The 26,525-nt window shown below is 44.9% G+C and overlaps 2 protein-coding genes across 2 annotated transcripts in view; one reads left to right on the forward strand and one right to left on the reverse strand.

Moving 5' to 3' along the window:
* Nucleotides 1-5,492, forward strand: part of SLC9A2 (solute carrier family 9 member A2) — a 77,591-nt gene extending 72,099 nt beyond the window's left edge. Inside the window, exons 10-12 of the mRNA XM_080917363.1 lie at nucleotides 1,790-1,921; nucleotides 2,453-2,543; nucleotides 3,840-5,492. Coding sequence (XP_080773489.1) covers nucleotides 1,790-1,921; nucleotides 2,453-2,543; nucleotides 3,840-4,213 — 597 coding nt within the window. The 3' untranslated portion in view covers nucleotides 4,214-5,492. The remainder of the gene's footprint in view (nucleotides 1-1,789; nucleotides 1,922-2,452; nucleotides 2,544-3,839) is intronic.
* A 7,822-nt stretch (nucleotides 5,493-13,314) lies between these two features.
* On the reverse strand, nucleotides 13,315-26,242 carry MFSD9 (major facilitator superfamily domain containing 9; the record flags this gene model as incomplete). Its single annotated transcript, XM_080917193.1, has 6 exons — nucleotides 13,315-14,108; nucleotides 17,920-18,129; nucleotides 19,972-20,101; nucleotides 21,954-21,997; nucleotides 23,365-23,452; nucleotides 26,108-26,242. 6 exons carry the CDS (start codon nucleotides 26,240-26,242, stop codon nucleotides 13,315-13,317), a joined length of 1,401 nt encoding a protein of 466 aa, XP_080773319.1.
* Between the last annotated feature and the right edge of the window lie 283 nt (nucleotides 26,243-26,525).

Here is a 26,525-nt window from a genome sequence, read left to right on the forward strand (position 1 = left end):
AAAGGCCCAGGGGTGCTGATGCTTTGGTTTTAGAGGTAAAGGCTATGTGCTGACCAGGTATCAACAAGTAAATTGATTGTTTTATATTAAAGTACTATAAAGTATGTGTGGGTCTGGGGGCATAGCAGCGGTAAAGAGGGTACCCTGCTCTTCGACTGTATTTCCAGCACTCATGCAGGGTGACCCACAATCGCCTGTGACTCCAGCTCCAGAGGGATCCAGCATCTCTTGGGCATCAGCACACAAGTACATACGCCCCCACACTGACACAGACACAGATAATAAAATAATATCTTAAGAAGAAAGTCTTATAGGGCTGGAGAGATGGCTCAGCGGTTAAGAGCACCTGCTGCTCTTCCAGAGGTCCTGAGTTCAATTCCCAGCAACCACACACGGTGGCTCAAAACCTTCTGGAATGGGATCTGATGCCCTCCTGTGGTGCATCTACAGACAGCGACAGCACACACATACAAATAAAAATACATTTAAAAAAAACTTATAGCTTAGACTGTAAATGTATCAAATCTTCATAAAGTGCTAAAACTTTGTGTCTTTTGAGCTCCTTTCACTGTATTTCCATTCTTAACACCCTATTCTAATAATATGCAAATGATATGTTAATAACACACCAATCATCCAGGAGTCTTGCCCTTTGCCAAGCATCATTTAGTACACAGCTTCTGTTAAGTCCTTGGAGCCCCTCACAGTGACCGGTGTGACTCCCATTATTGCTGACTCCTTTTTACAGAAGAAGAAACTGAGGCATGCTCAGCCTCCAAGAGATCGTCTTCATTTCTTCAGAATCTACACTTGTCTGTCACCTTTTCGTTCTCCTTTGCCCCTTTCTCCGTGGCTCTTTCACGGGCAGCAGCCTCCTGTTTAAAATGAAACAAAATAATGGCCGTTGTTTCCAGGATAATCTGGGGCCTCTACTGCCAAGCTCCACTTTATCCAACACCGTTCCATCCATCCACCCACTGCGCTCTCATGGAACAACAGACTCTGCTCAAGCCTTGCCCTGTGCAGGGTATACTATCTCTGTGCTTAGAGTCCCTGCGTCCTGTTATCTGATCCATAGCCTCCCAGGTTTAGGTTCTTGCCAAGAACCAAACTATCCCAGCCCAACTCTAGATCAGATAACACATGGGGCTTATGCAGTGCATCTGGCTGAGCGTGTGCTTCTGTGGTTTTATTAAACTCAAATGTCCAACTAGATAGTAAACTCCTTGAGACAGAGGTAGAAACTAAACCTCGTCACCTTTTTATTGGCCCGAGGGACCTAATGTGTTTCAGAACAGAGGTTACTTCCAAGATGTTCATTTCAACTCTATCAGGAAATGAACTTAAGCAGTAACCGTGCTGTGTGTGGGATCTGGAGAGGTAAAGATTTGTTTAGAGGTAAGAATTTCTGGTGGTGACTGACAGCCCTGAAGTTAGACAGAAGGGTTGGTGCCACCAAGTGTCACTACTACTCACACTTATGACCCTGATCTCTACTCAGGAGAGACAGTGTTTGAAAATGATTTTGTCTGGCTGTCAATCATGGCTAAAGCACACAAAACAGACAAGGTGTTTGTGAATTAAATTGCTTTTCTCTAATGTACAAAGCCTCCACCTTTCAGTAAAGCAAAGCAGACACACTGACTTACGGAAGAATTAATCCTTTCAAAATCCGGGAGCCAACTCTGAGACTCTGGCTTCCCACTTTGTCTTTGTCCTACTGGTGTAAAAGTCAAGGAGAACTGATGGGTTCTTTGGAAAAACGTCCCATATGCATTTGTCATTTCAGACCCTATCATATAACAGACACAACCTGACGACAGACACAAGCGAGAGGCAAGCCAAGGAGATCCTGATTCGCCGACGGCACAGTCTTCGGGAAAGTCTTAGGAAGGACAACAGCTCGAACCGCGAGCGCAGGGTAACTTTTGCCCCCCAGAGTCACAAGACTTCCAAGGGCAGAGCCCTCAGCTGTTCCTCTCACCAGCTGACAGGAAGAAGCTTTGGCACTGCTGGTTATATGACTGCCAAGGATCAATTCCCAGATAGCCTGAGATGAAACAAATAGGAGTCTTTTACCAAGTGTAGAGCCATGCTCTATAGCCCCAGCTACTTGGGGAGAACGGATAGGAGCTAGCCTGGGCAATATAATGTGAGACATACCTTAAGAAAAAAAAAAACAATAAGTCATTCCTTTTATAGTATTTCTTTCACTTCTATTCTGTTTTCTCACAATCTTATGTAACCCAGGCGGGTCTCAAACTCCCTACATAGCCAAGGATGCCTTTGAACTCCTGATCCTCCTACCTCAGATGGGCAGGGTCTATAGGCCTACCTGCATCCCTCTATGGGTTTTGTATTTAAAATCTAGTTTTGTCATGAAAATTCAGCTTCTAGAAGACAGTTTCTGGCATTTCTGTCACCTGAATACTATTTTCTATTTCTTTTATAGGCTTCCACCTCCACCTCCCGGTATTTATCCTTACCTAAAAACACAAAGCTTCCTGAGAAGCTGCAGAAGAAGAATAAGGGTTCAAATGCAGGTAATGATTTTGCCCGGAGCAGAAATGCTTCTGGTCTGTTTACAAATGCTTATAAAGTAAAACTGTCTAGTTCCTTCACCAAGGATGAGCCCAGTCACTTGTGAACCTCCACAGGCTGCCTTGTATTAGGCAGCTTTGCCTTGCTAATACCTTACTTGACTGATGTCTGTGCATATTATAAATAATCCAGTCCCATGTTTTCCAGAATGATCCTTTAATTATGGCAAAAAGCAAATCCTTTTACTGTGTGTGGACTTATTAAGCTGTAAATACAAAGTTGGAAACCAGAATATATATAACATTTACGCTCATACTATAATTCTAATGTATTTTCATGGAATGGACCATAGATTTTACATCCTTGTTTGATGATCATCTCATGTACACACAGAGCTCTTCTCTGTTAAACTCCAGCACTATGTTAGGATTCTGTTTTGCTAAAATATGGGAGGTAACAATTCAGACCCCTTTGCAACCACTTTTGCTTGTTTTTTGTTTGTTTTACTTTTGTTTTGTTTTGTTTTTTTTTTTGTATATTCATTTGAGTTCATTAAGAAGAGGTTACTTGTGGGAATGGAGGGAGGGGCAAGAAACAGGGAGCAGGGAAATGAAAGACAAGATAGTGACTCTTTGTAACAGTCTGTCTTATTACCACTGCGTTTTCCAGAGAAACATTTAATTCTAGTCATGTCAGCTGGTAAGCAAGGGGTAGTCCCTGTCAGTGGTCTTCCCATGAATTCCAACCTCCAGACAGGGCTCTAATTCACACTTCCTCCCTGGGCTTAGTAAGTATGCTGATGCTTGGGTCCTTCCGTGGGCATATAGCGCACAAAACGACATGTAAAATTATAGCTGAAAGGCTGAAAGGAAGAGTCTAAGTAGCAGAAAATTCTCTCAGGTTGCTCGTCAGCGGCAGAGACAGAGCTGAGCCCTTTTGAGAGGATCCTGGCAGCAGGCGAAGACAGAGCCATAACATTTCAGACCAGATTTCGACCCCAGTACTTACTTGCTAATATTTGTTGCACCTACAACCCCACTGTAAATGTTGCGGGGATGAAATGGTGTCTGTGGGGAAATGCATTTAGCAGTTCACGTGCTTCAGAATTAGCACGGTCAGGCTCTGCTCAGTGACACAGATATTCAAGGCCACTGAGCTGGAGGGAGAGTGAGCTTTCTGACTCCTCCCTTCCCCAACCCTCCACCCCAGGAGGGGTGGGACTCAGTGGGGTTTGCTGTGTGACTTGTGCTATCTCTTTTCTGCTTGCTTGCCCACACTGCTCTTCTATTCTGTGACAGATGGAAACAGCAGCGACTCAGACACAGATGCCGGAACCACTGTGCTCAATCTGCAGCCCAGGGCCAGACGCTTCTTGCCAGATCAGTTCTCAAAGAAAGCCTCCCAGGCCTACAAAATGGAATGGAAGAACGAGGTGGACGTGGGTTCTGCGCGAGTGCCCCCTAGCGTCCCGCCAGCACCTCGTAGTAAAGAGGGCGGCACCCAGACACCAGGGGTGCTGAGGCAGCCCCTGCTCTCCAAAGACCAACGGTTTGGCCGGGGTAGGGAAGACAGTTTGACTGAAGACGTTCCACCCAAACCCCCACCAAGGTTGGTGCGACGAGCATCAGAACCCGGGAACAGGAAAGGTCGCCTTGGCAACGAAAAGCCATGATATGAAGCCAAAGATGACTTGGGGTGAATGGTTGTGACTTGTTACTCAAACCTGATCCACCATGGAATCCATTTAAAATCCTCTAACTGGAGGCATTCTTTGGGAAGTAGAGTCAAGCCACCAATTCACAGGAGGAGCGCTGCTTATCTGTCCCAAGAAGAGGAAGGTCAAAGGAAGGAAGTTCCACAAAATGACTTTTGTGACTTTTGGCTAGTAAATGTATTCTTTCAAGGCCTGAAAGAAAAACAAATGTGTGCCTTTATTGAACTTGAATGACAGAACTTGAAAATTTTAACGTACCTTTGCTGGTGAAATTTTTAATATATTACAAATATGCCTCAGATTTATTTATGAAAAAATGTGTTTATCTGTAGTGATCTTTTTTTTTTTTAAGGGAATGATACTAAAAGTGGCAAGAACATTTTTCCAAGGGGCTGAAGGTCAGCTTCAGTGAAGGAGGTGGGTCCTAAGTTCCAGATCCCATCGTGGCTTGATAGACAACTTGGTAAAGAAGAATGTTGTCCCTAGCAGAGGCCTCAGCTGATGGTAATGGGGCACAGGTTGGAATATGTAGGCAGATGAAACGGCATGGCTCTCAGAGTGTGGGTGGGAAGTCCATGTACAATTTAGGACCAAGGAGGTTCAGACTGCTTTTGGTCCATTCCTGTGTTCTCCATGGCTTTGGAGTAACACGTAATCTCCATCCTCATCCCACCCTACACCACACCCTTTTTGTCTAGGTACAGAAAGATTCTCTTGGGCAAAATCAGCCCCTTTAGTGTTTATAGACTTGGTGGCAGCTTTCGAGAAGTCCTAGCAGTGGGGACCTATTGTGGCCAGTGTAGACAGGGCAGCCACTAGTGACCGCCTGGGTTTTATGTTGTGTGGTGTTGGGAGGAAAGAAAGGTGGTTCTTCATTAAGGATCTGTGGCCACATGCTTTAATGAAATTGTCCTGTAGTGCATTCGGAGCTGCAATCTGGCGAGGGTCAACGCTTCTAAAAACTGCCTTCCAGTGTTGAAGGAAATGTGGGTCTTCGGGTTTGACTTTGGATGAGGAAGCTCTTTGGAGAAAAATCCCCACTTTTGCACTCGTCTTTAATTGGTTACCTCTTCGCTTTTGATAATGTAGTGACCCAAATTTGTCATTAAAAATTAGATTCTCTTCTCTGGAGTACTTTTTAGGAGTATGGCAAAGAGAAACGGTGGGACGCAATCATTAAAGATTCATATTTAAACCAATGTCTCTTAAGCTGCAGATTTGTTAATAAAGATTCATATTTAAACCAATGTCTCTTTTTTTTTCTTATAAAGGACAATATTTAATTGGGGCTGGTTTCCAGGTTCAGCAATTCAGTCCACTATCAAGTCCAGACAGGCATGGTGCAGGAGCTGAGAGTTCTACATCTTCATCTGAAGGCTGTTAGCAGATACTGGCTTCCAGGCAGCGAGGATGAGGGTCTTAAAGCCCACACCCACAGTGATGAACCTACTCCAACAAGGCCACACCTTCTAATTGTGCCACAACCATCACAGTAAACCAATGCCTCTTAAGCTGAAGACTTGTTGACTTCTCCTGTGTTTTCTGAGTTCATTCTTTAACACTTTCCCAGGGTTACATTTTAAATGAAGGCAGCACTATAGTTGTTACCAGAGCCCCTTTGGCACCACAACAAAAGATACAAAGTAGCTTGGAAGGGCCCTTTGCTTTTTATTATTGGTGACTGCTGTGGGAAGCTCCAGCCCACTGTGACCCACACCATCCCAAGTAGGCTAGCCTGGGCTGTAAACAGAAACAAGCTAAGTATGAAGCTGAAAGCAAGCTGGTCACCTTCCCAGCTGGTTTTTGCTTCAGTTCTTGCCCGGACTACTCTTGGGGATGGACCGTGACCAGGAAGTATAAGATGAAATAACAGTCTTCTCAGACATGGCTGGCCACAGGCCAGTGTGATCCAGGCAATTCTTCAACTGAGATTCCTTCTTCCCAGGTGACTCTAGGGTGTGTCAAGGTGACAATGAACTTAAGTAGGGCAGAGGATGAAGACATGCCTAGGTGAGCCATAGGAGCAGTTCTGTGGCTCCTTCTCCACTACAATTAGTGTGACTTTTCTTGTGTTTCTGTCTTTGGAGGCTGCTAGGCTATCACATGAGCCTGAAACTAATTCACACTTAGAGCATGTCCTGCCCCAGAAGTCCAAGATGGATCCATGGGAAGCCACGTAAAACACAATTGGAAAGCTATACACTTAAAACTCTGCCAAAAACAATCTCTGTTTTAAATGACTATTTTTTTATAAGCCATGTATTCCTTCTGAGAAGAAATCTATACATTTATAGGTAATTTTTTACTATAGAAATAGAATTCATAAAATGCTATGATGTTTATTTTCCAAAACATACCATCACTATGCATATTAATAATTTATGAATTCTGGAAGGCAGAAGTTGGAAATAACCTACATATAATTTTACTGGTTTTCTATATTAATAAATATTATAAAAATAATAACTTTCTGAAACTGAAGTGAGAAATATGAAGTAGAATGTTGTGACATTTTGGGCTAAATAGACCCCAAATTCACTAAGGAAAATGTCATATTAAATATGATGCTATAAATTTTAGAAAATGACCCCCCAAGTAGTTTTAATCTTAATTATCAGTTTATTTTTTAATTTCAGGACAAAGTCAATAAAATACATTTGATGTTAGTCTTTTCTCTGTTGTTGCTTCTTTTGATTACTTGTATCCAGTCACATGAGACTCTTCAAGGGCAGTAACAATGTAAGCGTCTGAAGTGTAGAATTGAGGCTTAGTCCTTGGTGAAAGACTCCTCCTGCCCAAACCTCACCTGGCCCAGTGAGAGCTCTCTAGCTCGTGGAGAATTTTGAGAGCTCCTGTGTTCATTGTAAGACTCTGCGAACGGCCCTAGATGCAAGAACCACAGCTGATGCTCTCGAGATGTCAGCAAGTGAAAAAGACTTGGCACCAAATCCAATTATTCTGGAAGTGTGTGCTCTGTGTATATGCCTCCAAATGTCAGGGATGGGATTTCATTAATCCATTTCTGTGGACTGGGAGAGGTTGTTTATACAAAAAAAATGTAGCCAAGAATTCATTGTGCCTTCTCACATGCTGTGTGTGTGGGTTAAAACTGTCATCTCAACACTGGTCATAAGGACAGCATCATAGGTATCTGTTTGAAGTGCACATTGCTAATACTGCTTTGTCAAGAAGAAGTGACTGATGACACTCACTATGTGTGAGCCCTGAGCAGCACTAAGGCATGGGTTCTGGAACCCCTTGAGGACATGAAAATCTGCAGAGGCCCAAGTTCCTTGTATAAAATGCTGCAGTTTACACAGAACCCAAGCATGTCCTTGGTATACTTATTGATCTTGAGATGACCCCTAACACTTAAAATGAACATGCTCCTTCAGGAGTTTCCCCTCTGTGTTTAGGGGGAAATGACTGGATAAACAAATCTACATATGCTCAGCAGACATGCCTAGTGGGTTTTGGTTTTCCAAGATAGGGTTTCTCTGTGTAGTTCTGTTTGTCCTGGAACTCACAGAGATCTGCCTTTCCCTGTCTCTCAAGTGCTGGGATCAAGGGCATGGAACACCAACAGGAGGCTTGTTTGTTTTTTTTTTTTTACATCTTTCATAACATCTGTCTTAGAAATAAAGATGCAGAAACAGTAGGGCAAGGAGATATAAGAGATGGATGGTAGACAGCCCCAACCTTGCTGAAAAGGCAAACTTAGGACTCAGACTGGTGACCTGGGCTTTTGTTTTGTTTTTTCTTCTTGTTTGTAGTATCTTTGCTTTATTTGTTGAGAATTTTATACATGCATATAATAGTGATTATACACACCTCTCAATTTCCCACTGTAACGCCACATCCTCATCAATTAAATATTCCCTTAACAATTCCTCCTCCTCCCCCTGTTGTTAATTTTTTTTGATAACCCACTAGAACCAAATAGTGCTGACTGACCAGTCCAATGTGCATGGCTGTGTGGCCATTCACTGAAACATGGAACACATACTGATAGCCAGAGCCTCACAGTCTCTATCTCCCAGCAGCTATTACATGCCAGTAGCTCCTCAGAAAGGACTGAGGCCAGGAGAGCGCCTCCCATCCATGCTGGAATTTTCACTGGCTTTGCCTTGTACAGGTCTTGCACAGGTACCTACAGCAGCTGAGTCCTTGAGTGCTACATGTCCAGGTATAACTGTGTGTAGACAATGTAGACAGTCCCCAGTTGCTTTAGCTGCTAAGCACTTAACACATTAATGCAACTTCAATGTGTCCTGTTCTGTTTCCGTGACAACTTTGTATCTTATGTAAGTGGAGCACACCTGGAGCCAAGCAGGGCCACTATTTTAACACTCCACTTGGTCTACTTTCTTGCAGTATGACCGTCACTGATGGACCATGTACGGGAAGGTATCCACCTTTAAAGTACCTTCCTATGTGAATACAGAGACTCCCAGAGAGACTCTGTTTTGCCTTTTTGTTCAAGAAGACCATGGCTTTGGAAACCTTACTCTAAGCCAGTGGTTCTCCACCTTTGGATTGCAATCCCTTTGGGGCTTGACGGAACTTTGTTACAGGTACTACATACCAGATATTTGCATATTAAATACTGACACTGAGGTTCATAACAGTATCAAAATTACAGTTATGAAGAAACCATAAAAATAAGTTTATGGTTGGGGGGAGGGGTCACCACAACATGAGGAACTGCATTAAAGGGCCGCAGCATCAGGAAGACTGAGAACCTCTGTCCTAGGTTATCTCACGGTGGCTGTCCTTATTTACCGGGTTGCAACTCTTTACAGTTTTGCAATTTTAATTCATGTTGAACTGGCACATAAATCCTTTTTTTTCCCTCTAGTTTATGCAATACAAGGTCTTTGCATCTGGGTCAACTGCTTGCCAAACAGATCTTTTGTTCACGTGCACTTTTAAAGGAAAAAAAATTGTCTTTTGATGAAAAACGTCTCAACCATGTCTGCAGCAAACGATGCCCCAAGGAACCCAGAGCACCCCCAGAAACACCAGTTTTAAACCCAGAGCACCCTCAGAAACACCAGTTTTAAGCATGTCGAATTGACTCTTGTTTCTCCTGGACAAGTCGTGGTGACTGTGGTTTGTGAAAGAGAAGAATTTTAGAATAAGAAAACCCTTCGATTATATTCATATCCATTTATATATCATTTATAATTCATGCATTATTCATAATATCTCATCATAGGAATAACACCAGATTGCTTGATTTTATGTATAAAAAGACCCTCTTAAAGGATTCAGAGCTAGTGCCTGCTTCTGAATATGAAGCACTGCCTTCCCCTTCAGCCATCATTAATCTCCTGGAATGATTTGCCGAGTTTATAAAGTCTCCTATGAACCTACCAATGTGTATGCTTTCTTCATGGAATGGGACATGTGACTACCACACATGCAGGCAGTTGCCTCCTCCTTCATCTTGAGCATCTCTAAGTGCTTATGCTTGGCTAGAAAGTTACTTCCATGGCACACTGAGTATGCTGTTCATTGCAAAGAGAAGGTGCTGGGACAGTGACCGAAGAACACCTGCCCTGTCAGGGCCACCACTGACTGGTTGACTCTGAAGCAAGACCAACGTTCAGCCACAAAGAACAAACTGACATTAGAGACAAATGTTCATGGTGTCAGCAGAACCACAACCAGACATGGAAATACCACGGCCATCTTGAGCATTTCATACAAGTTTTATGTCAACAACCAAGTTTGGAACCGGCTCAGCTAGGTAAGCTATCACACCAAACAATTAATGTCCCCAAATGCCATCAATTCGGAATGGAATAGAGCAGTCCCCTCCTTAAATAACTGGTCTCTCTTTGTGGAATTTTAGTTATTTCTGGCTGAGGTATGAAATACGTTAGGTGAAGAGTCTGGAAACAACACATGAGTTTTAAATGTATACAACTCTGTACCGAGTGATGGACACTTGTTCTATTCTACTCTGTGCCTTGTCTCCATGGTAACCCAGGCTGTTCCTCATGTATTAGGACTTAGCCGCCATCTTGGCCTTCATATCAACTGTACACGCAGACATTGTCTGAGCTCCTCCAAGCCCTTTCTGCATGGGATGCAGTTTAGATCTGCCAAAGGGAAGCTAGGAAGTGCCAGCCTGTCAGGGTGAAGGTGAAAGTTCTCAGCTTGGGACAAAAGAATAAATTTGTTAGTAAAGTTGTGAGACAGGGTAAAGAAGTTCACCTCAAAATGGAAGCACTGTAGCCATGAAGATGGGAAAACCCGATGTCTGTTTAGGGGAAAATCAGGCCATGTAAGATTTGACACTAGCTATAGCTCCAGAAATACTTTCATCCTTAGAATAAACCTATGGCTTGTGGGCACACACTTAGCAGTGAGTCTTAGACAAGGCTGAGGGAGAAGTGAACCCTGACCCCTGACCCCTGACCCGACCCCACCCATGTCTCCAATTGCCACCTTTCATTTCACCTGTATTTGTTTTCCTCCAGTGTCTGCACTGAAGAGGGTATTCTTATTTATCAAGATGGAAGGGTATCAGTTGACTGATAAAAAAATAAAATTTTCCATTACTGCAATCTAGAATCACCTTCTATCACTGCTCCATGGTTTTGATTAAAAAAAAAAAAAAAAAAGCTATATTCTGTTTCAGATTTTATTTTATTATTCTTTGAAAATTTCAGTGCATCTGATTTCATCACATTCACCCCTCCCGTGACGTGACCCAGGTCCATCTCCACTTCCCTCCCCACCCAACTAACGGTTGTCTTGTTTGTACTGGCCAAGTACTCTTGGGTGTGGGACAGTCAGGAGATGGTGGACCTGCCAGTTAAGGAAAAAGACTCTCCTTTCCCATTGGCAGCAGCTCCTCAGCTAGGACTGTGGCTTCTTGCTTTACCCCAACCCTGCCTCGACTCTATCCAGTGATTCTCAACCCTGGGTGTCAGGTGTCTGGACCTCGGGGGTCAAGCCGTACATCCGGATAGAGAACAAACATTATCTTGCTCCTCCGGTGGCCGGCTACACTTAGGCACAACATCACACTTCATGTCACTTAGCTTATGGCTAAAGTCTTCCAAATATGGCTCCCTGGTCTCCATTTTTCTACTTTCTCTAGACTGAGCTGTGTGCCTTCTGCTCTGTGGGAAAGCCATGCCTTCTGGAACATGCAGGTCCGTGACAGGCCAGTCCCATAGTATCTATCCATGGCTGGAATGTTAGGAGTGGGTGGAAAGGCTCCCTTCACAAACGCTCCATGTCCAGGAATCTCCAAGTTAACCAATGTGGAGGTAATTTTCACTTATACAGGGACAAATGAATGTGTCTCAACCTGATGCTTCAGATAGGATTATGGACATCACGAAAAAGAATTTAAAGAACATGACACACAAGTTAACCAAACAGATTTAATTTCCCTGAGATTTTACCCCATAAAACAATGTAAACTCCACTCACCAGACCAGTGGCTGCCAAAGTTCTCTGTACAAACAAATCAGCCACATGGCTTCTCAAAGTGGTCCCTATTGGGAATATGCTGGGGCCTGAGCATGTATGTATCCCAGGACATGATGGTCTATGGACCACACTTTGAGCAAGACACCAGACAAGATGAAAGGCAAGCAACCATTTACCAATAAGACAGACGGAAAAACAACCACTGCATTAACAAAGTCCCAACGTCACTAATACAGGGAACAAGTGTTTCCTCTAGATACTGGTTGATTCGGGTCTTATGAATCTTAACACCTCACTAAGCTTGTGTCACTTAAAATAAAGTGCTATGGCTTTAAGAAAACAAACATGGCTTCCGTAAGCACTTGTAAGAAACACCCACTGTCTCTGAGAGTGCAGCGCTGGTAGAAACACCTCTGACACCTTACTTCATTATGTCATACTGACATTTTACTCACTGACCCTTTGAGCTCATGACATTCAAATGCTCCTTGAGGACATGGCCACCTGCTTCATGCTTTGGTCCCTTAGGGTTTCTTAGTACCTGTGTTAAAATTCACAGTGGAAATGGCTTAAAAGGGAATCACTTTTCTCAAAGACAGAGAGGAAAGGGACTGGCATTCAAGCTAAAATACACTTCCAATGGTCATAAATATTTGAGTTTATCCCACACACAACGTCTAAATCTATGAAAACACCCCTTTTCTGATTTATAAATAGTAAATCTTAGAGTTGTGAAAAATTAGTGCATTGAAGAACAGTTGTGTTAGGTTGAAAACTGGCATCACACACTAAAGGAATAGTCAAGAGGATTATATGGAATGTAGATTTTGGGTCTGTGATCCTAGAAGTTGGGGCTCTGGGGGCTGTGTCCAAAGTCCAAAGTAACTGAGTCCCAAAGAGGAGAGAAGGCAGCCCTGAAAGTTGCTTGTTCCTGGTGCAGTCTGACTCCTGAGAGGTGGGAAACGTGGTAAACCCCAGCAGTAATCAGTAGGTTTAGGGAGCATGCACAGTCAGCTATTAAAAACAGTGCAGTCTCCTTACTTTAATCAAAACTATCACATCTCAGTGTTCCTACCCTCTCCGTGAGAAATGGCCACTGGGGCTTAAAAGCCCACAGGTCTGACCTTAGTGAGGCCTATGTATCTAAATGTCTAGGGGGTAAGGGTTTAAATAAAGCAGCTGCGTAGGTCTCTGGGATTTGGGCAGAGAAGATGCTTTTGGCTTCTGGGTTTATGGGAGCTGCAATCTAGACAGGCAATGGGTCCATGATTAACACCGAGGCTTCCCTCCGTATTCCAGGTTGCTCTCGCTCCTCTTGTAGTATGCTGTCTTTCTCCAGAAGCAAACATTATCTATACTGTGCCCAGGTGGGAAGAGAAGCCTCTAGGGTAAGCGTCTGACATGGTCGCCGCCCCCTGCCGGGCTGTGCTCAGTCTAGACTTTCCTATCTACAGCTGACTTCTGTTGGCTCTGCTGGCACAGCTGTGCAGGTGAGGACAGGGCACAGCCATTGGGAACAACAGCATCTGGACCACCCACTATCTCTGAAATGCCCGTCATCCGCGAGTTGCCTGGTTCTAAATCTGCTTCTTCAAGTGGTCTCAATCCTACTCCCGTTTTAGTCTCTCACTCCCATCTCCACTGAAGGGAGGTCTGTTTAGAGTCATGATTAAAATAGTCACCAGGGCTAAAGCAGCACCCAGGCTTGGGGGGCCACAGGGACTGATCTCTTGGGCCACTCCGGAGAGAAGGGGGGCAAGGATGCGGCTCACCGCAGTCACAGACTGGCCCACACCTATAATGGTGCCGCTGGCCTGGGCTCCGCCCACACTCAGCTGGAGGTCCGTGATGCAGGTTCTCCCAATGGAGGTGGAGAAGGACAGGAGCGTAGAGGAGAAGACCACCATGGCCATGGAGCTGGTCGTGGAGTACAGCAGCAGGAGCAGGCAGGTGAGTGCGCTGGAGTGCAGGAGGACCTGGTGAGAGTTGTGCTTGTACAGCCGGAGAATGGGCCCCACAGCAAAGCCAGCCAGGGTACCCAGGGCGCTGGTATAGCTGATGAGGTACCCCGTGGTACTGGGCCGTACCCCAAAACGCTCCTCCAGGGCCAAGACGAAGTTACTATAGTACAGCATGACAGCTACCCCCATCAGCAAGCGCACGAGGAATATGTCCCAAAGGGCAGAAAAGATCAGGGTCTTCATGTCCTTCAAGGCCAACATGACTGCAACCCAGGGTGGCTGCACTTTCTTCTCGCTCCTCCTGGCTTTAGGGGTGGTGGCTGCTCCCTGTTGTGTACCTTCTGACTTTATGGGTACGGTAGAGTGCTTCCGGTCCAAGCTCCAACCATCGTCTGGGATGTTGAGGCTTGTTTCTCTCCAAGGTAACAGCCAGACTAGACCTATGGAAAGGACGAGAGACTCATTAAGGTGGCCAGTGTGCTGGATTCTCACAGTGGCTCCCACGGAGGAACAGTATGAAGCTAAGACCCAGGATTTGTTTTAGATCAATCACCCGAGCCAGTGTACTGAATTCCAGCAGTAGCTGCCTCTGGATGAACAAGTAATTTATTTGTGTTAGGTCAGTCACCTGTGTTTTATACCAGATTTACTCGGTTGTGTTGAGTCAAGCTTTTCCACCATTCCCAAGCTTCGGCCTCAGGATCCCAACAATGGGCCCTTGAGCTCTATAAAAGCTATTGAAACCACACAGGAAATAGTCATGGACTTCTCGTTCATGTGCTGGCTTCTCTCGTGGTGCCACTTCATAGCTTTTCTCAACAAACTTTCTAACTGACTCACTACCTGTCCACTCATCTGTCCATCTGTGTGAGCATACGTGGTTCCCAGAGTGCCTTTCCAATGTGCTAATGACACCAGAAATACACAAATAAACAAGTCAAATCCCAGTGAAAAAAAAAGCCTGTCCTACTAAAACCCAGACCTAAAAATAGGCTTAGAGATGACAGAGGCAGGAAATCCAAAGTCATCTTCAGCTACGTAAAAAGTTGGAGGCTAACCTGGGCTACAAGAGGCTAACCTGGGCTACAATGACACTTGAGTAAAATTGCTTTTGTGTAAAACTTCTCTGGTTCCTGTAGCCAGGCCCTCGAGCTTTGTTACGGCACACATTTAGTCTAGGAGAGAAGACAGAAGAGATATTCTCAAAGTTCACGGTGACAGCAAGGCAGGGAATGAGCTTGAGGCTGTGACACCAAAGTCTAATTTCTTAGTGGGAGCAACAGAGAGAGGAGGACACGAGGGAGCGCTGGGGTGAGAAAACCAGAGGCTGCTCATCCGTGCTGGCTACCTGGCTAAGGACCACCAGCAGCTATGTCCACTCCCAAGAGTTCATGACACACATGTATGCCTTCCAGCATGTGTGCCAATAGCAGTCAGAAAGGGGAGAGGGTATGAATTTGAGAGTAAACGTGGGAGCTGGGAGGGCTAGGAGGAAGGGTACAGTAGGGGCTGGAGAGAGGAGAGGGAAGGAGAAGTGATATATTTTAATTAAGGTTTGTTTTTAAATCATTTAAATTTTTTAAAGGAATAAATCGCCATGCAGATATTCCCTCATCGGAGGAACTTGAGATCCCAGGGCTCCTCCCAAACCATTTGTGTGTAGTTCTACCTTAATGACACAAGGCATGGAGAAGTGTCAAAGGAGGATATAGACCATGTAGGCTGGGGGGGAAGCTGATTAAGGGAGTCTGAATCTGTCACTGTTAGAGGGACACATCAGCCATGCCTACTGAAGACTTCCCAGTGTGGCTGGTCAGAATCACTTACGCACCCTTACCCAAGCTCTGTAGTAAGACAGACCTATAATCCACTGGCTTCCCAGACTCAGCTTTGGTGTAATTGAGCTTGGCTTCCTTCTTGGAACGTTTTAAGGAGGGGTAGGCAGCCTTTAGTCTTCCCTGAGAAAGAGGGCTGTCTACCACGAACCGCCACAGTCATGCTTCTAAAAAGATTAAACATTTACCTCTTCTTTTATTGTAAACCTGTGTTTATGATCTGGGCGGAGCGGAGGTGCGGGTTCAGATCCTGACAGAAATTATAAAGCAGTTCCCTCACAGCTGAAATGAAGCACACACAGACTCCACTTCCTGGATCTGAAATTAACCCATCATGGAGTGTCTTGCTCATTATCATGCCTCAAGGTCAAAGTTCAAACCCCAGAAGCAAAGTGGAATATAATTAAACAGACAGTCTGCGTGATTTTTCTCATTTGCAAAGTTCTTTATCGAGACCTGCCCATGCCATGGTCTCAGGCAAAGAAGAAGAGTCTCTGAGCACCTAGCTCACTAGAGGGTGCCAAGATCAGGAGGTGTTTTTTTTTATTCATCAAACACCCTGGGAAATGTCCAGGGACATATACAGTAGAGTGGTCACCCAGCATAATGCCAGCCCTTGTGCAGTATGTTGTAGAATGTAAGCATGATACTGAAATACCAACAGAAATACAAAGCTCAAGTCCAAGTGGATCAAAGACCTCCACATAAAACCAGGTTCACTGAAACTATTAGAAGAGAAAGTGTGGAAGAGCTTAGAACACATAGGCACAGGGGAAATTTTCCTGAACAGAACACCAATGGCTTATGTTCTAAGATCAAGAACCAACAATGGGACCTCATAAAATTGCAAAGTTTCTGTAAGGCAAAGGACACTATCAATAGCACAAAATGGCAAGCAACAGAATGGGTAAAGATCTTTGCCAATCCTACATCTGAGAGATGGATAATATCCAATATATACAAAGAACTCAAGAAGTTAGACTCCAGAGAATCAAATAATTCTATTATAAAATGGGGTACGGAGCTAAATAAAGAATTCTCAACTGAGGGATACTGAATGGCTGAGAGGCACCTAAAGAAATGTTCAACATCCTTAGTCATCAGGGAAATGCAAATCAAAACAACTGAGATTACATCTCACACCAGTCAGAATGGCTAAGATCAAAACCTCAGGGGACAGCAGAAGCTGGTGAGGATGCAGAGAAAGAGGAACACTCCTCCACTATTGGTGGGATTGGAAGCTGGTACAACCACTCTGGATATCAGTCTGGTGGTTCCTCAGAAAATTGGACATAGTACTTCCCCAAGACCTGGCTATACCACTCCTAGGAATAAACCCAAAAGATGCTCCAACATATAATAAGGACACATGTTCCACCATGTTCATAGCAGCCTTATTTATAATAGCCAGAAGATGGAAAGAACCCAGATGTCCTTCAACAGAGGAATGGATACAGAAATTGTTGGACATTTACACTATGGAGTACTACTCAGCTATTTAAAAAAAGACTTCATGAAATTCCTAGACAAATGAATGGAACTAGAAGCTGTCATCCTGAGTGAGGTAACACAGTCTCAAAAGAACAGTAATGGTATGTTCTCACTGATAAGCGGACACTAGCCCAAAAAGCTCTGAATAACCAAGAAACAATTCACAGACCTTATGAAGCTCAACAAGGAAGGCCAGATTTGGATGCCTCAGTTCTTCTTAGAAGGGAGAACAAAATACTCATGGGAAAAAATAGAGGGACAAATAGAGGAGCAGAGATTGAAGAAAAGATCATTCTGAGACTGTCTCACCTGGGAATCCACCCCATATGCAGCCACCAAACCCAAGTACTATTGCTGATGGCAAGAAGTACTCACTGTCAGGAACCTGATATGGGAGCCTCCTCGGAGGCTCTGCCAGAGTCATACTGATACAGAGGAGGATTCCTGAAGCTAACCATCAGACTGAACACAGGGACCTCAATGAAGGAGTTAGAGAAAGGACTGAAGGAGCTGAAAGGGTTTGCAACCCCATGGGAAGAACAACATTATCAACCAACCAAACCCTCCAGAGCTCCCAGAGACTAAAACACCAACCAATGAGCACACATGGAGAGACCCATGGCTCCAGTTGCATATGTAGCAGAGGATAGCATTGTCTGACATCAATGGGAAAAGAGGCCTTTGGTCCAGTGAAGGCTCATTTTCCCAATATAGCAGAATGCCAAGGTGCTGAGGTGGGAGAGGGTGGTTGGGAGAGGGAGCACCTTCAAGGAAACAAGGGGAGGGGAAGGGGGGATGGGAGGGAGAAGGGAATAACATTTGAAATGTAAATGTAGAGAATATTCAATAAAAGAAAGAAAGGGAGAAAGAAAAGAAGTGGGCAGACTTGTGCGTTTTAAGTGTAAGTGTCCAACAGTCAACTCACCAGCATTGAGGAAGAAGACAGAACAGCAAATGAAGGCTGTCATGTAGAATCCACCATCCAATTCAGTCAGATACCCACCAACCACGGGGCCCAAGATGAAGCCTACGCCCGAGGCTGTGTTGAACTGTCCCAGCACAATTGGTCGCTCCTTCTCTGTGACCAGGTCAGAAAGCAGGGCTCTGGAGATGGAGAGGGTGTGCTTAAAAACACCTGCAAAGGAGAAGATATGTGCTCTGTAGCCTTCAGAACTCCGGAGGAGCACACCCCTCTGCTCTTCATCCCTGAGCCACATGGAGTTCTTGTCTCCATTTCCTCTAACCCACCATGGCCAGCCTCCTTTCTCTCTCTGCTCTGGATATTTTCACTTTTTCTCTTACCCCCAATAAAAACAATAACCACACAGTAGGGCCATCATGTGGGAAGTCTCTTTACTGCACTCTTTGGCATACAGTGTCCAGTGTCTTTCTCACAGTTACTTGGTTAGCATGGTTTCTTTCCTTACTCACTATAAAATATTATGGCAGGTTAGTCCGCCACTGACCCACCCGTGGATAAAGCATTGAGCTAACCAATAATAACAACAACAATAATAATAATTATTATTATTAAAATTAAAAAAAATAAAACCAACCCACAAGTAGATAGCAAAATCCAACCTCATGGAATGTAGGTTTTTTGGGGGGTAAATTATATAGGATATATTACAAGGTATTGAGGGGTCTGGGCAGGAACAGTGGAGAAGAAACTTATGAGAAGAAACATAAGGCATCTTCATCTAACCAACACTGACTACCACACTCTAGGAAGACTAGTAACGATGACTGTGTCTTCATATGGTCAATGCCAACGGCTTCCTACTGATCAGAGACAAGTGAGGTTGTTTGCAGACTACCGGATGGCTTCAGCATGACTGTGGGCTCCTGGGGACTGTTTGACATCCATGGGAGGAATACTTAGGAATACAGATGAGCCCTGGGAAGGGTTGCCAGCCATTTCAGTCGACATTGACAAACTCCCTGCAGATCTCTGCATATCATTCCAAGCTGTAACAAGACACGGTGCTCCTGCTGGACTCCTAACAGGTACGGTGGAGTCTAGAGAGGCATGGCACCGAAGACACACCATCAACCAAACCATAATGTAATAAATGCAACACCAGGATGTACTTGAACAGCTATGAAGTGTAATCTAGCATGTACTGGTGCTGTTGGACTCTGGACCACACTTAAGGCAAGAACTTCTCAATGCACAGCCACCGATGTGTGGGGTGGTGACATCGATAACTTTCACGTCCACACACGTGTCAAGGAAGGTGTGACAATTTCAAATGAGCTGAACTGTGTGCCAGTGGCACAGTGCTCTTCTCTGTGGTATTAATGGACACTTAACTTGAAGAGGGCCGATGTGCTGAGTCTGGCCGTGCCGTGCTAGGAAAGAAGATTGCTACAATCTAGAGTTCTGGATGCTGAGAAAGGTAAAGAGGGATACAGTTTCCACAGCAGGTACACACCCACCCGACACCTATGGATGCAGTTTCCAAGAGTTGATAAAACGTCTCACTGGTGGTCCAAGATGAAAGCTATGTCAAGGTGTTATAAATAGTCTAAGAGTGTGGTCTTGAAGGAGAAGACCAACCCCAGGTTCTCCCACACAGTAGTCTGCAGTCAGATCTCCAGGGGGCTTCAGCAAAGCTTCTGAGCCACATCTCAGTGTGAATCACACTGTTAGCTGAACACATCTCACACGGTCTTAATTGTCTGACCATGGTGAGTCAGGGCGACAGAAGAGAGACAGATCAAGTGTAGTGGAACAATTCACTCTAACAGGTCTGAGAGGCTGTCTAGTTTGGGATAAAAGCTTTGAATAAGTTCCCATATGGGGCTGTCAATAGTAAATCCTCAATAAACATCAACGATAACCAAGTGATTGCTACCATCATTCCTACGGCCGTTGGTCTCTGTGGGTGAGCGCTCATTGAAGGGGCCTTGTCCAGCAGGCTCAGGTTCACATAGAACATACATGGAGAACACATCCTCTGGGATCCGAACTCACCTACGGGGACTCGAGCCAGGGTAAACAGGAACACATTGGTGGACATTCCAAGAAGGAGATAGCCCAGGGCACTGAGCAGAATGCACACCAGCAAGGAGCAGCGCCTTCCAACCACGTCACTCCAGCAGCCCTGAGAGGAACAAGCAGAGGCCTCCAATAGCAACGAGCACCACACAGATGCCAATATGCAACATGACCCCAGGAGATGTCAGGGGGTTGTAAATGGCTATGGTTGTATCATGCCCTGTGCCACGTGCTTTTTTTTTTTTTTTTTTGAGGATGCCCGATAAGCCAGCAGCCGAGAAGTTCACTGGTCAGTGAGATAAAAGGTCAAGTTCCAAAGCTTCATCTCTGCCTTTGCTTTTATTGTTTTATTGCAACTACGCTCCTCGGAAACCAGGGTGTTTCGGAATTAAAAAAATATTGAGAGAGAAAGTGAATGGGAAAAATAGTTCCTGTGGTTCCAAATCTATACAAACACAAGCCAGGGTAGAAGAAAGAGGCTCAGAAAAGGGTGGGGTCCTACCCGGTGTGGGGAGCGAGGAAGTTAGGGGACAGGCCAGCTCTCTGTTCTTATACTTTCTCTATCCCTTACGGCCATGCCCCAGCTAAAACACGTCAAGCCTTCTAGCCAGACAACAGAACTAGGCAGTGTCAGAGTCACTGCCTGCAGCTTCCTCAGCCTGTCTGCTCTTCTTTCTCTTCCTACAGTTTAGAGCATCCTCAGCTTGAATGTTAGGTAGATTTAACATTTTTAAAGGATGTATTATTATTTTGTGTGCCTGAGTGTTTTACATGTATGGACATCTGTGTCACACGTTCATGTTGAACCCCAGGACACTGGATCGGGCTGGGCAAAGTAGCCTATGCCCTCACACCCAGCACTTGAGAAACGAGCAAATCTCTGTAGGATCAAGGCCAGTCTTGTCTACCTGAGGACTTCCAGGATACAAATAGCTACACGGTGACAACCTGTCTCCAGTAAAATAAAATAAAATAAATAATAGAGGACGTTGTATTCCTTGGAAGTGAAGCCACAGGCAGTTGTGAGCTGTGCTGTGAAGCTAGGAACTGAACCTGGGTCCTTTGAAAGAGCGGGGGTGGGGGGTGGGGGGATCTCGACTGCTGAGCCCTCCCTTCAGTACACACCCATTTAGTTAGAGTCTTCACTTGAAAGAAAGATAAATCAGAAAGTGACTGTAACTGTTTACCCACTTGACAGTATTTGTAGATTCTCATTCCATGCCTTTGAAAGCTACTCCTGGATGAGGAAGCAGCTGGAAAAGCCAAATGTGAGGTTGCTCCTGGCAACCAGTGAGACTAGCTGATCACTGAACTTCCTGACTGCAGAGGGACACTAAGGCCTCCAGCCTCCAGGGGGCAGAAGCAACAGATGGGAGGTTCAATGACAGAAGTCTCTGGACTTCAGACTACCAAGTGGCCAGAAGAGGGAGAAAATCACTCCTGAATTCCTCTACTCAATCTTTATGGTTCCTAACCAATCAATTTTAAAGGTCTACCAAATGCTCTCATAAACAAGGAGAGAATTAGCTCACGGTGCACGCTTCTGTACAGAATCATAGGAATGCAGGATTTGACTGAAGTCAGTTAATCGAATCAAACAATGAGGGATAACTTCTGCTTACTTTCTTTTCTCAAAACTCAGCACTGAGTCACAGGGTTGTCGAGTTATGATGTAACACACTCTCCCACCAACATAGACTAGTGGCTCCGTGTGCCTTGCAGAAGATACCATCTGAGTGTTTGAAGTACACATCTTCCCTGAGGGTGTAGGGGGAGCAAAAAGAGCAGAGAACAGGATGCTACCTTACCTACAAAGCTGTGTTTTATAACCACCCGAACACCCACTGTTGAGTAACTCTGGGGCCTCTGTTGTGCATGGCAGAGGACCCACAGTGGTATGTGCCTAAGAGCTGGAGACTTGGATAGAGAATAACTTGACTTGACCTAGAATCGCTTACCACAAAGGTGCTGGAGAAGAACTGTAAAATGCCGTAGGAGGAGCCTGAAAAACAATAGGTAACAATAGGTTAGAAAAGGTGTGGATGTGGCTAAATGAACGAATATGCCAATAATCAGGTAGAAATCTGCAGAAAACTAAGGGAGAGGGCATCTTCAAGAAGTTGCTGGGAGAAAGAATTGCAAAATGCGCTTTGAGCAGCCTGAAAAACAATTAGAATAGGCATGGGTGTGGCCAAATGAACTTGACAACAATCAGGTAGAAATGGGCAGAAAGCTAAGGCAGGAACCTAAACTGTTCTATGTCTTCTCCAAAACAATTCAAAGGCCTTCAAAATCAAATGTGAGCAAGCAGAAGAGAAGGACAACAAGGACCAGTCTCGGGGACCCCAGAAGTAGCAGGGCTCTGTCTTAGAGAACAAACATCAGAATCCTGGAAAACCAGGGCCCAGCGCTGAATTTTTAACACCTAGGTAGCACAAGCATTTTAGAGGTGAGAGAATAAGAGGGTTCGGTATGTTCACGACTGGAAATATCATAGGCGACACGTGCTAATGACATTGACGACAATGACCAAGAGCAGCGTCAATACAATGAGCAAATTTTAAAAAGAAAAAACTCTAGTTACTTAAGGAACATAGAAGTTCCTTCCCTCCCTCATTAGTCAAGAGGTCCATTTGGCTTTTTAAAAAGTCTATAAGCAGAGCAGGGATCAGGATATATATGTGTATATACATACACACATGCACACACACACAACACATATACAACACACACACACACACACACACACACACACACAAAGGTGATGTGGAAAACTGCCTACCCTCTCCAACTTGTGAAGGATTCTAGGGCAGATAGCGTTTAAGGTTTTTCAGTGCTTAGCACGCACAGTTATAAGCCCTGGGACTCCTGTCTCTTTTAGAAATTGAAAATGTGGATGGAATATCATGCTGCATGGGCAGAAACTCCATGGGCTTCTAGGATGTGCTGGTGGGAGGAGAAGCTTGCAGCTAGTGTCCCAAAGTGGTCACCCAAACAAACCCTTTCCCATTAGGTGTTACTTTTATAGACTACCCCTTTAGATAAACATTAATTTCCAGAACTGTGTTTATGAACAGGAGGCCAGAGGCTGCCTTGTCTGCAACATACCCAGCCCAAACTACCGGAGGCCCAGGAAGCAGAGCGTCCATCAGTATGGGCTGTGGAAAAAACTCAAACCTCGGAAGCCTTCCTGAAGGCAGGTACTTGGGGGAAGACTCAGTCCATTTGCTTCATGGAAACATGCTATGAAGTCATTTTGTTTCCTGTTTCCTTTTGGGTGAGGTTTGGCTAAGGGCTGTGTTATTTTCAGAGCATTTGAGGAAAAAAAAAATCAGTGTTTTGCAAGCAAGCCGGTTTAAAAACACTCACCCACTAGTCCAGCAACTACAGGACTTACTCCAAGGGATCTGACATGAAGATTCAACAGTGGGACAACCATGCTGACACCAAACAGGTCCTGTGAAACCCAAGTGGGCTCGAGTTAGTACTGGAGCTCAGCACTCTTTAAACTGGTGACTCTAACACTATAATTCAATTTCAAACACAAAACCCCCATCTACATAGTAATAGTAGAGCACCAGAGCCAGGTTAAGCTATGATGGAACCCAGATAAGGCTGAATGTCTGACTGGTTTGCAGGCCAGGGTCAGTTTTCATCTCATCTTCTTTGTAACTGGCCTTTAACATCTGTGGGAGAATGCACAGCGCGAGTCCCCCACCTGAAGCAAAACAAGCATGATCTGAACCCCAGTGTCATGTGGATGATGAAGGGGGAGGCGGTCTGTGTTTATCTGTTAAGCTGCTTTTGCTTCGGTAAGAATCTCAGCTTACAGAAAAGAACCGACAGACCAGAGTCTGTCCTTTTTTGAGACATCCTCATTATGTAGCCCAGGAGAAAGACCTTGCGCCTCAGCCTCCCGAGAACTGATGTCACAAGCATGTTCCACCACACTAGGCTTCAAATCTGTCACACATCAATAACTGAGCCCAGGGAAGCATGCAGAAGGCGGAAGGCTGGGGAAATACTGATCTCCATAGACGAGGAGCCATGGAATATAGGCTCATGAGCAAGAGTTGGAAATAACAACTTAGCACCCGGTGACTCTAAAAATATTACTGTTTTCACTCAGGAAAGCCATCGACTGACTCTTTCTTCTCGGGAACATAACGTAAAATATAATCTTCTCTAATGTAAAAAAATCTCTCCTCCTTTACTGCAAGGAGTACCTCCTTCATGATCTACACTTCCTACAGAGCTGTCATTTTTCAGATAGTGACTCTGACAACAGCCCATGTGCTTGTACCTATTCATGAGGAAGGCACCATGATGGGGGTCCCCTAACCTTCCCCTGAGCATCTGCCTCTGCCAATGGAAACTGATGAATACATTTGGGCTTCACTGCCTTGTACAGGGAATGAAACTCGCTGTTTCTCTGATGCTGGCCTAGCCCGATGAAAATAAATTGTCAGGTGCTACAGAGGGCGGGAAAAGGGAAGTTGACCAGGTATCTGGAGAAAAGCAGATGAAATCATAGACCTCAGCACTATCTCAGTTTAACCAAAATGCACCAAACGAATGAGTTTAGTATTCCTAGTAATATCAAAAGGATCAAAAGCTAAAACTAGAACATTTGGCAAATGACTTCTCCAATCATGCCCTTCCTCTTCCAGTCAGAAACCATTTTCTGAAGCCTTTCTGGTCGTGGAGCATATGAAAATGGCAATTAAACTGTGTATAATATCAACTGATACTTTAAAAAGTCAGCATAAATTCCTTCAACAATACATCCAGTTGCATAATTTAAAACTCTTTTACAATATTTCTCACGAAAAAAAAAAAAATAAACCTTAACCTTTTAAAAAACTATTTGAAAATCACATGTATTTCCCTCAAGATATGCTCTTGGATATATTATCCTCTGAAATATATTATTACACTTCTCAAAATTTTACATCAGACTAGATTTACCATGTGCCCAGCATACAGGAAGCAGGAGAGGCTGTGAGTATCCAAGTCTGTATTGGAAGTCTGCACAGAATGAATGATGTATGAACAGCCTGATTTTATTGTAATTCCCACACTGTTCTGAACTCCAATTCTTGGTGGTTGCTGTTACCCCCCTGGTGAAGTCTGGATGTTCCAAGTGAGGGCCTGAGTCTTTTCTGCAAATAACCCAGGTGCCCTCTGTGGTAGGACCTCAGCAGGTTGGAGATATGCATCCCACCCCGGAGTGGATGGCAGTTTCCCAGAACAATCCACACTCACTAGCTTTGAATTCTGAATAACCAGACTACACAGTGGAAGTAAGCAATGTCTGCACCCCTAAAGCACCACCCAAAGGCAAGTATGTAGACTCTAAAGTCAAGGCTTGGTGCCTAAGAAGGGAAATTGTATATCTCGAGACCCGCAAAGTGCACCTTGGGTGGAGATGTCTCTCAGAAAAGACACTCAATACCGCCTAGCACTGTGAATACAGACATTTGGTGAAATCAACTTTCTTCCTTCATTGGCCATCCAACTAATTGGTCCCTTCTGCCTGATGAAGAAATCCTAAAGAATGACTCTTCCTGCTGCTTATAACCAAGCCTATTGAATTAAACCTAGATTTGAAAGAGGAGCCAGTGTGAATCAGGGTCCCTGCACGGAAAATGGTCCAAGACTAAGACTGTAAATTCGCTGGAAGCAGAAACTGCTTATGATGCTAATGTTCAAGGAAGCGCACCACGCATGGCAGGCATTCAGAAACTTCTTGGATATTTCTTAATAATGAAACTTCCTTAAAGCTTCTCATTCTACTAAGCAAAGGACTACTTGTGAACCAAACCAATACACACATGCAACATAAATTGTAACAAAACAAAAACACGTGCCATTTGGCCAACGGCAGTAGTTGTGTGCAGTTCACCGTGACTTCCAATTTCCAACGTCAAGGCCTCCAGTGTAGACTGGGTCAAGGAGCCACACCTGAGGTCGGTGGTGAAAGGGCAAGAGTAGGCACCTCACAGCACACTTCAGGCTCAGGACTGGAGCTGTGTAAATGCCCGGGAACTTGAAGTAAGCGCACATCTGCAGAGACCCTGTGCTTTTCCCCAGCCCAGGAGCGGGCACTCACCAAGAAGCCTACCAGGTAGAGCCAGAGCAGGAAGCGGCGGGAGCTCACAGCACTGGACGATGCTGTGGCCGTCACCGGGGTATCTGAGGCTGGACCCTGCCCCGAGGCCCCGCGCCCCCGGACCCCCAGCGCCATTACCCTGCAGGCTGGAGGTGCGGACAGCCAAGCCGCCTGCAGACCACGCCCCCGCCGTAGCCACGCCCAGGATTGACCACGCCCACAGCGGAAGCGGTTGGAGTGCGCCTGCGCAGGTCGCGCTGCTGAGCCGGCTGCCAGACTAATGGTGTCCCTCCTGGAGGTGTCTTGATTTAAGATCATTGACAAACACAAGTTCTGTTACAAGTGACTGGTGCCATCTTTCCTCGCTTTCTGTTCGTGTGAGGTAGGATGGAATTGTGGCTTTTCGTTAGTACTAGGT

This window comes from Micromys minutus, assembly GCF_963924665.1.
Source record: "Micromys minutus genome assembly, chromosome: 5".
Taxonomy (NCBI): domain Eukaryota; kingdom Metazoa; phylum Chordata; class Mammalia; order Rodentia; family Muridae; genus Micromys; species Micromys minutus.